Source organism: Saimiri boliviensis, chromosome 4 (genome assembly GCF_048565385.1).
Source record: "Saimiri boliviensis isolate mSaiBol1 chromosome 4, mSaiBol1.pri, whole genome shotgun sequence".
Taxonomy (NCBI): Eukaryota; Metazoa; Chordata; class Mammalia; order Primates; family Cebidae; genus Saimiri; species Saimiri boliviensis.
In genome coordinates, this window is record NC_133452.1 from 38,016,850 (window position 1) to 38,032,254 (window position 15,405).

At 39.8% G+C, this 15,405-nt stretch overlaps 1 protein-coding gene across 1 annotated transcript in view; it reads right to left on the reverse strand.

The window, feature by feature from the left end:
* Window positions 1–15,405, reverse strand: part of ENPP3 (ectonucleotide pyrophosphatase/phosphodiesterase 3) — a 286,041-nt gene that overhangs the window by 223,487 nt on the left and 47,149 nt on the right. The window contains exons 16-17 of the mRNA XM_003932436.3: window positions 8,582–8,709; window positions 675–741 (exon numbers count right to left, since the gene is read on the reverse strand). Of these exons, the coding sequence (XP_003932485.1) occupies window positions 675–741; window positions 8,582–8,709 (195 nt within the window). The remainder of the gene's footprint in view (window positions 1–674; window positions 742–8,581; window positions 8,710–15,405) is intronic.

Here is a 15,405-nt window from a genome sequence, read left to right on the forward strand (position 1 = left end):
AAAGGAGTGTGTGTGTGTCTGTGTGTCTCTGTGTGTGTGTTACATATGGAAACAGATGCGATAATCAGGTTGCAAAGCTTTACGTATGGGGAATTATCAGTTGCATTCTACTCATAGACTCAGGTACACTCCCAATTTTGGGCCTTTACAGGGGCTGTTTCTTCTGCCTGGGATGCTTGTCTCCTGAATATTTGAAGGGCGAATTCTTTTATTTTCTTCAAGTCTCTGCTCAATGTCAACTCAATGACTCTTATTCTTTCCACCCTATTTAAAGTTGCATACTGCTTCCAGAGTACCCTAAAATACTCCCAATTTCTCTTATTCTCCTTTACTTTTTCTTTATTTCCCATAGCACTTATCAGCTGACACAGCAAATAATATATTGTTTTATTATTCCTATTGTCTGTATCCTCCCTTAGAATAAAAGCTTCATGAGGGCAGGATCTTAATCTGTTTTGTTCATAGATGTATTCAAGAGTCTTGAACATAGCCTATAATAAAATAGGTGTGCAATACATATCTTTTTTAAAAAAGTAATCACTAGGCTTAACACCTTAGTAATGAAATAATCTGTAGGACAAGCTCCTATGACGGATGTTTATCTATGTAACAAACCTGCACATTCTGCGCATGCACACCGGAACTTAAAAGTTAAAAAAAAAGCAGTAAGTTACCTCCATGCTCTTAAACTCATTGTTATAACCATGGTTGCCTCCTCCACAATATGTGCTTGATTTACTCCTATAAAGAGAAAATATTATTACAATTGATCAATATATTGATATGAGACCATTTTGTAAGCTTTAATGAATTTCATATAGTTTCTGCTTTTATATAAGCAAATTTTTTTATCAACAACAGCATAAATATATTTATTTTCATGCTCAAGTTCATAACCATAATGGAAGAAACAGAAGGGTAGGAGAGAAGAAAGGAAAATTCCAGGATCTATAAATAGAATTTAAAAGTTTCTGCCTGTTAGATATCAACTAAAGGCTAATAATAAAGGTACAGTTTTGTTTTGTTTTGTTTTGTTCTTTTTTTAAGACAAGGCCTCACTCTGTCGCCAGGCTGGAGGGCAGTGGCATGATCTCACTGCAACCTCCGCCTCCCAGTTTCAAGCGATTCATTCTCCTGCCTCAGCCTCCCAAGTAGCTGGGACTATAGGTGTGCACCACCACACCAAATTAATTTTTTTGTTTTTTGTATTTTTAGTAGAGACGGGGTTTCACTGTGTTAGTTAGGCTGGTCTTGATCTCCTGACCTCATGATCTGCCCGCCTTGGCCTCCCAAAGTGCTGGGATTATAGGCATGAGCCACTGTGCCTGGCCAGCACAGATTTTTTTAAAAATGAATTTGTCTTCAAATTCATGTGTGTACCTTTACACATCAACGATGACATGCTGCAGAATAATTTGGTTAACATGTTATTTTAGCATTTCACTTGCACAAACCTGGATGGTGCAGCCGACTACACACCTGGGCTATGTGATCTGGCCTATAGCTCCTAGCTACAAGCCTGTACAGCACACTACTGTACTGAGTACTGTAGGCAGTTGTGACATAATGGTAAGTAGCTGTGTATCTAACCACATATAAACATAGAAAAGTTATAGTAGAAATATATTAAAATCTTATGGGACCACCATCACATAAGAAGTTTGTTGTTGACCAAAATGTTGTTATACAACACGTAATTGTACTTGGTAAAAAGAAGCTAGTATATTCCATAAATTCAGAGATTATTATTATTTTATTATCTTTGCCTTTTGTGATTTTCTTCTATAGGCTGATGTTTTATTATTTGAATAACAGTTCAAATTTAATTAATTTGTTTTTGCCTACATTTTAATACTTTTTTAAATTGATCAGTGTTAACAATTTTATAAGTAGCTGGTTTTCGTATTTGGAAAATAGCGATAAATGATCCTACATCTTTTAAAGCAACAATGTTATACTGGGTCAAATTTGGTCTCTGAAGGAAGAAAGGACTCCTATTTCCCAAGGCTGGCCCTAAAAGGTTTCTCTCGTGTGCTTCCCCACCCTGACCTCTCAACCCAGGGGCAAATACAGACACACACACACACACACACACACACACACACACAAACACATCCAGGGTTTCTATTTGTTTTTACATTGACAGCTCAACTAAGAACAGGACAGTAATTTAGTGTCTTTAAAAAATCAACATTAAAACAAAATCATAACTGACTCTAATTCAGTTTAAACAGAAAACAAAAATCACAAGTAAAAAAATAAATTGCAACTCTGACCAGTCCACACTCACTCAGCTCTACCCAGTAGAGGGAAGAAAAGAGAGGCCAGGTAAGTACCCAGAATGAGGAAAGCAAGACAAGTCCTGCTTCATAAAGATATGAAATTTGATACCCTAAGAATGTCACGTCATGTCCTTATCTTACTTAATTCCAATAAAATTGCTGGCATAGGGTAAAACTATGCCAACAATGGGTTTTATCTATTTATTTATTTTTGAGACAGAGTCTTGCTCTGTCCCACAGGCTGGAGTGCAGTGGTGTAATCTCAGCTCACTGCAACTTCCACCTCCTGGATTCAAGCGATTCTCCTGCCTCAGCCTCCCGAGTAGCTGGGACACTACATCCAGCTAATTTTTTTGTGTTTTAGCAGAGACAGGGTTTGGCCATGTTGGCCAGGCTGGTCTGGAACTCCTGACCTCAAGTGATACGCCTACCTCAGCCTCCCAGACTGCTGGGATTACAGGTGTGAGCCACCACGCCTAGCCCCAACAATAGGTTTTAATAAGTGTTTTTATTCTCAGCTGGGCATATAATCCCAGCCCTTTCAGCTCACACCTGTAATCCCAGCACTTTGGGAATCCAAGGCGGGTGGATCGCTGGAGACTAGGAGTTTGAGACTAGCCTCCACTGCGTAGCAAGACTCCATTTCTATTTTTTAATTATAAATAAATAATGCTTTTTTAACATTTATAAATAAATAAATAAATGTTTTTATTCTTACGGCATATATATTTGGTTACCCAATATTACTGGAATTATTTAATAGGAGTTTTAAATTCTGCGTGGAAAGCTAGGACTTTCATTAATGAAAGAAACAAAAAGGTTTTCTGAACTAAGTTTTTTGGTAAATTTTCTAATGTTCATCCTATGGTTAATTTTCTGCTTGTAGAAACATCTGTTTTTTTAAAAAATATTTCCATCTCCTAATCCAGCTCAATTTAAAAACTATAGTAAATATTGCAAAATTACATTCAGAAACAAAGATTACAATATTGTTTGAAAAGCTCTATTTTCTATTTACTTCCAAGTAAAAACTTTGGAAATTTGCCCTCTACCTATTCATGTTCATGTTCATGTCTTCCGATCATTAAGTTGGCTCTGGAAGTTACATATGGAACAATTGTAGCTGGCACTTGGAAAATGAGTTGATTTTATCTGTCATAATTTTGCTCAACTTCCAAGTCTTTTATGAAATATTTTGGAACAAATTCTCCATTATCTTCCCCATGTCTAATTAACACAGTTGAAATCAAGATGGGGTTCTCTACCGCAGCTGGGTAATGACACAGGTGGGAGATGAGCAAGACTTCTCTCCTGATGCCAGATCAGTTGCCAAGCCCTGGCTTCCTGCGCATTTCTCTCCTGTTTGTTCTTTCCTTTCCTCTTTTACTGCCACCATTTTTTTAAAGACAGAGTCTCACTGCCCATCCTGGAGTGCAATGGCGTGATCCTGGCTCACTGCAAGCTCCGCCTCCCAGGTTCAAGCGATTCTCCTGCCTCAGCCTCCTGAGGAGCTGGGATTACAGGCGCCTGCCACCACGCCTGGCTGATTTTTGTATTTTTAGTAGAGACGAGGTTTCACCATGTTGGCCAGGCTGGTCTCAAACTCCCGACCTTAGATGATCTACTCACCTTGACTTCCCAAAGTACTGGGATTATAGGCATGAGCCACCATACCTGGCCTACTGCCACCATTCTAAGCTGGATCCTCATTACCTCTGACCTGAACAAGTTCCCGAATTGATCATCCTGCTTCAGAACTTCTGAATCTTCCCTCTCAGACAGACAGACAGACAGACAGACACACACACACACACACACACACACACACACACTCCTAATCTTATTTAACACTGCTGGAAATAAAAGCCCATGTTCTAATGAGAACAAATGTAGGACCGAATACGATAAAAGCAAGACTATCCTAGGAACTGTGGCTTCTCACCGAACCATAATACCTCCTCAGTGGTACGCTTCATCCAGTTTCACCATCCCCATAGCTTCATGGGCTCCCCTGGGGCTGCCATCATGCCCAGGAATGGGCCACTACATAGTTTTCTAACAAGCTTGCCTGTTTCACACTAGACTAGGGGTCCCCAACCTGTGGGCCATGGACCTGTACCCGCCTGTGGCCCGTAAGGAACCAGGCCCACACAGCAGGAGGTGAGTGGTAGGCCAGTGAGTATTACCACCTGAGCTCCATCTCCTGTGAGATCAGCAGTGGCACTAGATTCTCATAGGAGCGTGAACCCTATTATGAACTACACATGTAAGGAATATAAGTCGTATGCTCCTTCTGAGAACCTAATGCCTGATGATCTCCCATAGACCCCAGATAGGATCGTCTAGTTGCAGGAAAACAAGCTCAGGGCTCCCACTGATTCTATAGTATGGCAAGTTGTATAATTATTTCATTATACATTACAATGTAATAATAACAGAAATAACGTGCACAATAAATGTCACGTGCTTGACTCATTCTGAAACCATCCCTCCTTCCCACTCCATCCCTGGAAAAACTGTCTTCCATGAAACCAGTCCCTGGTGTCAAAAGGGTTGGGGACCACTGCACTAGACCATCCTAGTTCATGTAGCACCTCAAAGGAACTCTCCAGAAGCAAATACCATTATATTCACCTCAAGCCACCTCTATCTATCAATGGCCTACTTTCTTCAAGATCAAAGTCATGCTCCTTAGTCATTTCAGATAGGGTCCTTCATACACATGAAGGCTTCATGCACTCAGTGCTCCAGAAATACAGAACCACTTGCACCTGCTGAAAGCTAGTTCTTCCATCTGGAAATCTACCTCCTTATCCTTACCCTTCCTTTCTCTAGAGCTGCTGCTCGCTTTAAAAAGGTGCTCAGGCCAGGCGCAGTGGCTAATGCCTGTAATCCCAGAACTTTGGGAAGCTGAAGTGGGTGGATCACAAGATCAAGAGATTGAGACCATCATAGCCAACATGGTGAAACCCCATCTCTACTAAAAATACAAAAATTAGCTGGGTATGATGGTGTGGGCCTGTAATCCCAGCTACTTGGGAGGCTGAGGCAGGAGAATCGCTTGAACCCGGGGAAGCAGAGATTACAGTGAGCCAAGAAGGTACCACTGCACTTCAGCCTGGCGACAGAGCAAGACTCCATCTCAAAAACAAAAAAGCAAAAGGTGCCTTTTGGCAGTGTTCAAGCCTTGGCAAGCAGACGGTACTCTTGGAAACACACACACACACACACACACACACACACACACGCAAAAACAGGTCCCCTTCCTCCTGCCATTGCAGCCCCATTAAGGCTTGGTGAGCTAAGCAAAGATTCTCTCTCCACTCCCACTTACCTTGTTGGCAGGATGCCACTGTTCAACGCTCAGACTGCACAGCACAGACCTGGCAATATGTACGGCAATATGTATCCTATCACATCATGAGTCTTCCAAACCCCGATCAGCAACCACCCCTACCAGGAAGCATTGTCTGATGCTGCTTGACATTCGCACCTGGGTCTGTAATTTTTGCTTCCTTGAGTCTTGTACTTGGTTCTAGTGTAGTACTTATCCCACCTGATTATCACTGTTATCTTCCTACCTGGACAAAATCCTTTGGTTGGGTACTTTGTTGGTTATCTCTAGTTCTTAAAAAGGTGCCTGAAATGTATTTGTTGGTTGCTATCCCAAAATAAAAAGCTAAAATTCACATTCTTTTGAAAAAGCATTTTAGAGGGGTGGGGCTGGGACAAAAGAAAAAAAAAAGCACTTTAGTAAGACTTGTACTATATCAAAACATTAGGTTTCCCCAAAGTAGTAAAATCTAACAAATTTTAGGCAAAATAAAGATGAAGATAATGATGAAAATAGATTGTACAAACTGTTGAAGTTTGTTATAATTGTGCAAAGGGGATCTAGTCTAGTTATCAGATAATGCACATTATTACTAAAGATGATGTACTTTCACTAGAAAATAAGTAGCCAGAGACTTGTGTTTTAAGAGTTGGAGAGAGAGTGAACCCAAGATTTTATCAGATTAGATTCTTCACTTGCTCTCTTGTTTAGGCTGTATTCAACATTTCCTTTGATGTAAGTTAGTTTACTTTGGATGTTAATGGAAAGAAGATAATAAAACTAGGCCAATCATCTTGTGTTACAGATGAGGAAAATGAGACTCTAAGATACTAATTTTTCCAAGTTCCTACAACCTAGCTAGGTGGGGAGCTCAGCCTTGAACTCTTGGGCTACAGCTCTTTTAACATTTCAGTGCTGAGTTTTAAAAGAACAAACAGCTCATCATTTGAGATTGGGTATTAATGCATGATGCCCAGAGGTATTTGGGTGGCTGAACTTTCACTTTATAGCCCTTTCTCTTTATAGCCCTTTCTTTCACTGTACCAGTGACCTAACTTCTTTGGTCTCAGACTCTTAACAGTAAATACTTGGAGAACATATCCCCATTTAAATATATATTTGTTTATATATTTCATAACTAAATTACTAAAAATTGTGAATATTTACTATTAGTAGAGCTTAATTTGGTTCACATATTTAAGGAAAATACTCCTAGAAAATGTCCTGAGCCACAGCACAGCTGCCCATCTATACAAGACTAAAAAACTTCGTTCCCAAAGAGAGTCAGTGCCATCTAGTGAACTAGTGTGAAACTTCACTCTCCGGACGAGCAATGGTTTCCAGGTAGTTTTGTAGACTAGGCTTAGCCAAATCCCCAGTTCCTTATCCCTTGAGGAAAATTGAGGAGCCTAATTCCCTTGTCCCTTGTCCCTTGTCCCTTGTCCCTTGTCCCTTGTCTTCTTTCATCTTTTCCTTTAACTTTTCCTCTTTCCTTTCCTTCCCCTTCCCCCTCCCCTCCCCTCTCCTTCTCTTTCTTTCCTTTCATTTCCTTTCTTTTCCTTTCCTTTCTTTCCTTCCTTCCTTTTTTTTGGATGGAATCATGATCTGTCGCCCAGGCAGGCTCACTGTAACCTCCGCCTCCCAGGTTCAAGCAATTCTCCTGCCTCAGCCTTCCGAGTAGCTGAGATTACAGGCACCCACCACATGCCCAGCTAATTTTTGTATTTTTAGTAGAGATGGTGTTTCACTGTTGTCTAGGCTGCTCTCGAACCCTGGCCTCAAGTGATCTGCCTGCATCAGCCTCCCAAAGTGTCATCTCCTTTTTCTTATTAAACATCTCTTAGCTACTGTATTGTTATTGTCATTCTATCCCCTTGGCATTGCATTTATACATATTAAATAGGCCAGAAAATGCCATAAAGTCCAGATACTTTTTGTATCTACTTAGACATGAGAAAAAAATGCTGGGATGAAATACACAAATAGGAATGATCAGTTTAGCTATTGCAAAGTGTATATTTATTTGTTTGCTGGCTTATTTTCAGTTTTCTCTACTGTAGTACATGCCCCATGAGAGCAGGAATCAGATCTGTATCTCAAATGCCTGGAACGGAGCCTGGTGCATACATGGCAAGCATACAATAAAATGTTGTTGAATCAATGATTTAATTGGTTATTTAAGATGGAGTGAGTCATAATGGTTTTTGTTTTCTCTAAGCACATTTATATTTTGCAAATGTTCAATAATCAACATAAATTACAAAGAAATAGAAATAAGAAATAAATGTTACAACAAATTCATTGGCTTGGTCTTACAGCCGTATATGTGCTCTTTTATAAAAACCACAAAGATGACAAAGTTCTTAAAGAGTTTGGGCAGACCACCTCAGGTTGGAAGTTCAAGACCAGCCTGACCAACATGGAGAAGGCTCATCTCTACTAAAAACACAAAAAATTAGCTAGGCACAGTGGCGCATGCCTGTAATCCCAGCTACTCAGGAGGCTGAGGTAGGAGAATGGTCTGAACCCAGGAGGCAGAGGTTGCAGTGAGCAGAGATCGTGTCATTGCACTCCAGCCTGGGCAACAAGAGTGAAACACTGTCTCAAACAAGAGTTGTCTAATCAATCACTCACTATCAGGCTGAAAGACAACCGATGCCATCTGTCTGCTGCCTTAGTGGACAGGACAGTGGGGATAGGAAGGTACTGGCACTTACAGTCTCCCAGCACAGTCTTAGCCCTACTCCTCATTCTTGTCTATATTGTAAAGATAAGGATGTTAACATCAGCAAACTAATAACAATAACTTCAAATGCAGAAGTGCTAAATTGCATGCAAAAGGTCAAGAAATTGTCAATGCTCAAGAAAATTCACAGTGATGATAACAGCAGGGTAAGGTTAAGTAGAATTATAATGACAGATGGTTGTTTAAGGCATTAGGAGATAAGTAAACAGATACACAAACCTCACAGCCAGCCACTGTCGATCCACAAAGAGATGAACTTTGTCTATTCTGACATTTTTGGCATAGTGTAGTCGCTTTGGCAAATCAGGAGTCAAATAGGGTTTGAAATGCTGATCAGGTTTTCGGCACTGAAAAATGAGTAATTATTTACTTGTGATACGTAAGATATGCAAATTAATTTTAAAATTTCATCTTCTAAATCAATTTATGAAGCACCTTTTAAAAGTAAGTGGATTTAAGTTTGGTTAATACAATAGGAATATTAAACCTATTATCAATGTGGTCAGATTCCCTAGTTATTACTTTTATCGTTGAAAGGATAATTAGGTTCCAATTAAAAATTCTGATTTAAATTGTGAGTTAACGTTTTCAGTTTTTATTCTTGGAGATATATATATATATATATATATATAACCACAATAAATTATTCTCTCTCTTTTTTTTTTTTTTTTTTTTTGAGAAGAAGTTTCACTCTTGTTACCTAGGCTGGAGTGCAATGGTGCCATCTCAGCTCACTGCAACCTCCGCCTCTTGGTTCAGGCAATTCTCGTGCCTCAGCCTCCTGAGTAGCTGGGATTACAGGCACGCGCCACCATGCCCAGCTAATTTTTTGTATTTTTAGTAGAGACGGGGTTTCACCGTGTTGACCAGGATGGTCTCGATCTCTTGACCTCATGATCCACCCGCCTCGGCCTCCCAAAGTGCTGGGGATTACAGGCGTGAGCCACCGCGCCCGGCCAATTATTCTCTTTTTTAACAGAAAATGGACAGACATCTAGATTTAGAGTGACAACAACTTTTGAGCCTAAATTACATATAAAAATATATACCTTTTTAGTAGACATGAGTAAAAAAATTAAAAATTAGCTTAATTGCATCAAAAAGTCCTTTCCAACAGACTCAATTTATCTTTTAAATAACCTACATTTGCTTAGTTTTCCAATAAAGTCAATGGCTTTTGAAACCTATTGTAGTCTCCTTATTTGTGAAAAATCTGTGGATTCCTTACAAACTGGAGTAAAATTTTGTTTCTTTAATAATTATGACTGTAACTATACGGCACATTTTAAAACTATAGAAACGCAGATTACATTGTTTTCCAGTTGTGTTAAAAAAAATGAGGGAATGAGAAACAGAACTACAAAAGAACATTCTCTCCCTCATGACCATTTTGAGAAACAAGAAAAAACATAAACAAAGGAAATGAAATTTTTCCTACTTCCTCATTTTCTCATTTATTTTAAACCACAATATCTCATATATATTAACAAGTGTGTGTCAATAGTGATTGTCTCCATTTAGATAAGAAAAACAAGAGAGACTATAAAACACGTAATTTACACAAACAAAATTGAAACAAAATATAGGAAATGAGAGAGCAAGGAGAGTTTGCAAAATGAAAGAGGAAAACAAAAGTATATATGGCACACATGTTTTGCCAGTTTTTCTCTTGCCTATTTTTGTATATTTTCCAGGCTTCTTATGCTTTTTCTGTTTTATTTATCACTACTCCTTTCTTCAGCCAGTATTTTTGTAACTTCCAGGCAGGCACATGGTGGCAGCTGCTGAGTATGCAGCTTCCCCAAGGTGCAAGGTACTAACTACAACTTGTCCCTGTGTGTGATCCGTCACACTTTCCTGGCCTTTGTGCAGCCAGAGTAAATCCAGAGAAAACTGAAGGCATGCTGCCTACCTACGAAGAAGCAACAGTGATTCTGCTGGGCACAGTGCTTCACGCCTAGAATCCCAGCACTTTGGGAGGCCAAGACGGGTGGATCAGGAGGTCAGGAGTTCGAGACCAGCCTGTCCAACATGGTGAAACCCCATCTCTACTTAAAATACAAAAATTAGCTGGGTGTGATGGCAGGTGCCTATAATCCCAGCCACTCGGGAGGCTGAGGCAGGAGAATCACGTGAACGCTGGAGGCAGAGCTTGTCGTGGGCCAAGATTGTGTCACTGTACCCCAGCCTGGGTGGTAGAGCGATTTTTTTTTTTTTTGTCTCAAAAGAAAAAAAAAAGTACCAGTGATTCTTTGCATTTGAGAATTTGGAATGAAGTCTCCAGAGTTGCAGTACAATTTTTGCCTTTTTGTTTGTTTATTTGAGAAAGATTCTTGCTCTATTACCCAGGCTGGAGTGCAGTGGTGTGATCTCAGCTCACTGCAACCTCTGCCTCCCAGGTTCAAGCGATTCTCCTGCCACTCCACCTCCAGAGCAGCTGGTATTACAGGGACTTGCCACCATGCCTGGCTAAATTTTTGTATTTTTAGTAGAGACAGCGTTTCACCATGTTTGCCAGGCTGGCCTCAAACTCATAACTTCAAGTGATTTGCCTGCCCCAGCCTCCCAAAGTGCTGGGATTACAGGCATAAACCACTGCATCTGGTCCAGTTTTTGACGTTTTATCTCAGAAACAGTTGGTAGTGATGTCTCTCATGCAGTCAGAGTGCCGTGGAACTTAAAACGTTACCGCTTCATGCTTGGTTATGTCTGTCCAAAATAAGCTCAGTACAGGCCCACAGAACAGCACTGCTGGGAATACTGTGCTACCACATGAAATACTTTCCTGGGAAGCATGGACTACGTGAAATGATAATCCATTTATTTGGGGCTCTATAGCTCCAAGCCCAGTCCATATCTGTGATGCCATGCAGTGGATTTCCAAAGCCTGCGGTACGCAATCCCCTTGCACCACTGGAATTGTTAGAGAATTGCCCTTCCTCACCAACAGACTTTCTGCTATAGGGATCAAGAGGTGATGAAACAAAAAGAAAACCATATGTGGATTTAGAGAGGCCACATGTTGCCAATTCTTAACTACGCATCCACTCAGCATGAACACACTGCATGTGTACACTTTACCAGAAGGGGGGGCAAGAATTCTACAGTGTTTACTCAAGATCAGTGTACTAGAAGGTATTGAGAGAAAAACAGAGTGATCATCACTCCTCTGCTCTAATTGTCATTCTACTTGAAACTTGCAGTGGGTCCCAGATTATATTAAACACTCTTTGCTCAGGGTTTATCTTCAGTCCTTCACACTCCATCCTCAGAGATTCTACTCCACAGGCATCCATTGGAGATATTTTGGACTCGGTTTCAGACCACCGCAATAAAGCAAGTTGTACCAACTGGTTTCCCAGTGCACATAATTTTTGTGCATGTTTACACTCCATTGTAATCTGTTAAGTGTGCAACAGCATTATGTCTAAAAAATACATACCTGAATTTTAAAATACTTAATTGCTAAAAATGCCAGTGATCCTCTGAGCCTTCAACGAGTTGCCATCTTTTTGCTGATCGAAGATCTTGCTTCAATGTTGAAACCTGTTCACTCATCAAAATGGTGGTTGCTGAAGGCTGGGGTGGCTGTGGGAATTTCTTAAAACAACACAACAATGAAGCTCTCTGCATCAATGGACTCCGCCCTTGACAAAGTATTCCTCTATAGCATTCGAAAACCGTTTTACAGTATTTTACCCATGGTAGAACTTCCTTCAAATTGGAGTCAATCCTCTCAAGCCCTCTCAAAGCTACTGCTGTATCCACTACGTTTATGGAATATTTTAAATCCTTTGTTGTCTTTTCAGCAGTGTTCACAGCATCCTCACAGGGTTAGATTCCATCTCAAGAAACCACCTTCTTTGCTCATCCGTAAGAAGAAACTCTTCATCTGTTCAAGTTTGATAGTGAGATTGCAGCAATTCAGTCGCAGCTTCAGGCCCCATTCCTAATTCTAATTCTCTTACTATTTTTTTACCACGCCTGCAGTTACTTCCTCTACTGAAGTCACGAACCCCTCAAAATTATCCAGGAGAGTTGGAATCAACTTCTTCCAAACTCCTATTAATGTTGATATTTTGACCTCCCATAAATCACAAATGATTTTAATGGTATCTAGAAAGGTGAAATTATTTCTAGAAGGTTTTCAATTTATAATACTTTGCTCAGATCAGTCAGAGGAATAATTATTTATGACAGCGATAGGCTTATGAAATGGATTTCTTAAAGAATAAGACTTGAGAGTTAAAAATCGCTCCTTGATCCACGGCCTGCAGATTAGATGCTGTGTTAACAGACATGAAAACATCCATCTCCTTGTACATTTCCATCACAGCTCTTGGGTGACCAGGTACATTCTCAATAAGCAGCAATCTTTTGAAATGAATCTTTTTTTTCTGAACAGAAAGTCTCAACAGTGAGTTTAAAATATTCAGTAAACCATGCTGTAAACAGATGAGCTGTCATCCAGGCTTTGTTGTTCCATTTACAGAGCACAGGTGGAGTCAATTTAGCATAATTCCTAAAGGCCCTAGGATTTTCAGAATGGTATACGAGCATTGGCTTCAACTTCGTCACCACTTGCATTAGCCCCTAACAAAAGAGTCTGCCTGTCCTTTGAAAGTTTTGAAGCCAACCATTGACTTCTCTTCACTAGCTAGGAAAATCCTAGATGGCATCTTTTTCCAGTGGAAGGCTGTTTCTTCTACAATTGAAAATATGTTGTTTAGTGTGGCCATTATCGTCAATGATCTTAGCTAGATATTCTGGATAACTTTCTGTAGCTTCTATGTCATCACAAACACTTGCTGCTTCACGTTGCACTTTTATGTTATGGAGAAGACTTCTTTTTTTTTAGACAGTGTCTCACTCTTTCGCTCAGTTTGCAGTGCAGTGGTGCGATCTCAGCTCACTGCAACTTCCGCCTTCTGGATTCAAGCAGTTCTCCTGCCTCAGCCTCCCAAGTAGCTGGAATTACAGGCACCCATCACCATACCCATCTAATTTTTTTTGTATTTTTAGCAGAGACAGGGTTTCACCATGTTGGCCAGGATGGTCTCGAACTCCTGACCTCTGGTGATCCACCCGCCTCAGCCTCCCAAAGTGCTAGGATTACAGATGTGAGCCACTGTGCCTGGCCCGAAGGCCTCTTTTTCAAAACCTCACAAACCTCTGCTAGCTTTAAACTTTTCTCTGCAACTTCTTCACCCTGCTCAGCCTTCATAAAATTGAAGAGGGAGTTAAGGTCTAGCTCTGAATTAGCCTTTGGCTTAAAAGATTGTTGTGGCTGTTTGATCTTCTATCCAGACCACTAAAACTTTCTCCATGTCAGCAATGACGCTGTTTTACTTGCTTGTCATTTATGTGTTCACTAGAATAGCACTTCTCATTTCCTGAAAAAAAACTTTTCCTTTGCATTGACAATTTGGCTAATTGGTGCAACAGGCATAGCTTTCGGTCCATCTCAACTTTCAACATGCCTTCCTCATTAAGCTTAATCATTTCTAGCTTTTGATTTAAAATGAGAAATGTGTAACTATTCCTTTTACTTTAACATTTAGAAGCCATTGTAGCATCACTAACTGGCCTAATTTTAACATTGCATGTCTCAGGGAACAGAGAGTACAGAAGACAGGAGGGAGACAGGGAACAGTCAGTTTGTGGAGCAATCAGCACACACATAACATTTATCTGTTAAATTTGCCGTCTTCTATGGGTAGGGCTCATGCTGCCCCAAAACAATTACAATAGTAACATCATAGATAACTGATCACAGATCACCAGAGCATATATAATAATAATGAAAATTTTGAAATATTGTGAGAATTAACAAGAGGTGACACAGAGAGAGACACAATGTAGGCACATGCTGTTAAAAAAAAAATGGCTCTGGACAGATGTGCTCAATGCAGAGTAGCCACAAAACCTTCAATTTGTAAAAAATGCAATATCTGCAAAGCACAATGCAGCGCAGCACAATAAACCAAGGTAAGCCTGTAACTGCATACCTCCTGTACTCAAACAGTTACAGTCACATTGCAAATAATAGTGAACTCATTAATTACATGTAATAGATATATATTTGTGAATATATTTTAAATATATAACTATAAAAACGATTCCACTGTGATTTTGTTTGCATTTTTTGAGAATTAATGAGGCAGAGTGTTTTTTCACATGTTTGTCGGCCACTTGTATGTCTTCTTTTGAGAAGTGTCTGTTCGTGTCTTTTGCCCACTTTTTAATGTGGTTATTTGTTTTTTGCTTGTTGATTTGTTTTAATTTCCTGTAGATTCTGGATATTAGGCCTTTGTTGGATGTGTAGTTTGTGACTATCTTCTCCCATTCTATAGGCTCTCTGTTGGCTCTGTTGATAGTTTCTTTGGCTATGCAGAAGCTCTTACTTTAATTAGGTCTCACCTGTCTATTTTTTGTTTTGTTGCAATTGCTTTTAGAGACTTAGCCAAAAATTATTTGCCAAGGCCCATGTCAAGAAGAATATTTCTACATTGCCTTCCAGGATTTTTATAGTTTGAGGTCTTATATTTAAATCTTTAATCTATTTTGAGTTAATTTTTGTATATGGCAAAAAGTAGGAGTCCAGTTTTGATCTTCATGTATCTGGGTAGTTATCCCAGTACCATTTATTAAATAGGGAGTCCTTTCCCAATTGCTTGTTTTTGTCAGCAAATTGAAACCACAATGAGATACCATCTCACACTACTCAGAATGGCCACCACTAAAAGTCAAAATATAATAGATGCTGGTGAGGCTGGAGCGAAAAGGAACACTTACATACTGTTGGTGGAAGTGTCAATTAGTCCAGCCACTGTGGAAAGCAGTCTAGAGATTTCTCAAAGATACCCAGCAATCCCATTACTGGGCATATACCCTGCCCCCCACCCCCACCCCCACAAAATAAACCATTCTACAAAAAAGATACATACACTCATGTTTATTGCTGCACTATTCACAGTAGAAAAGACATGAAATCAACCCAGGTGCTCAACAATGGTAGACTGGATAAAGAAAATGTGGTACAT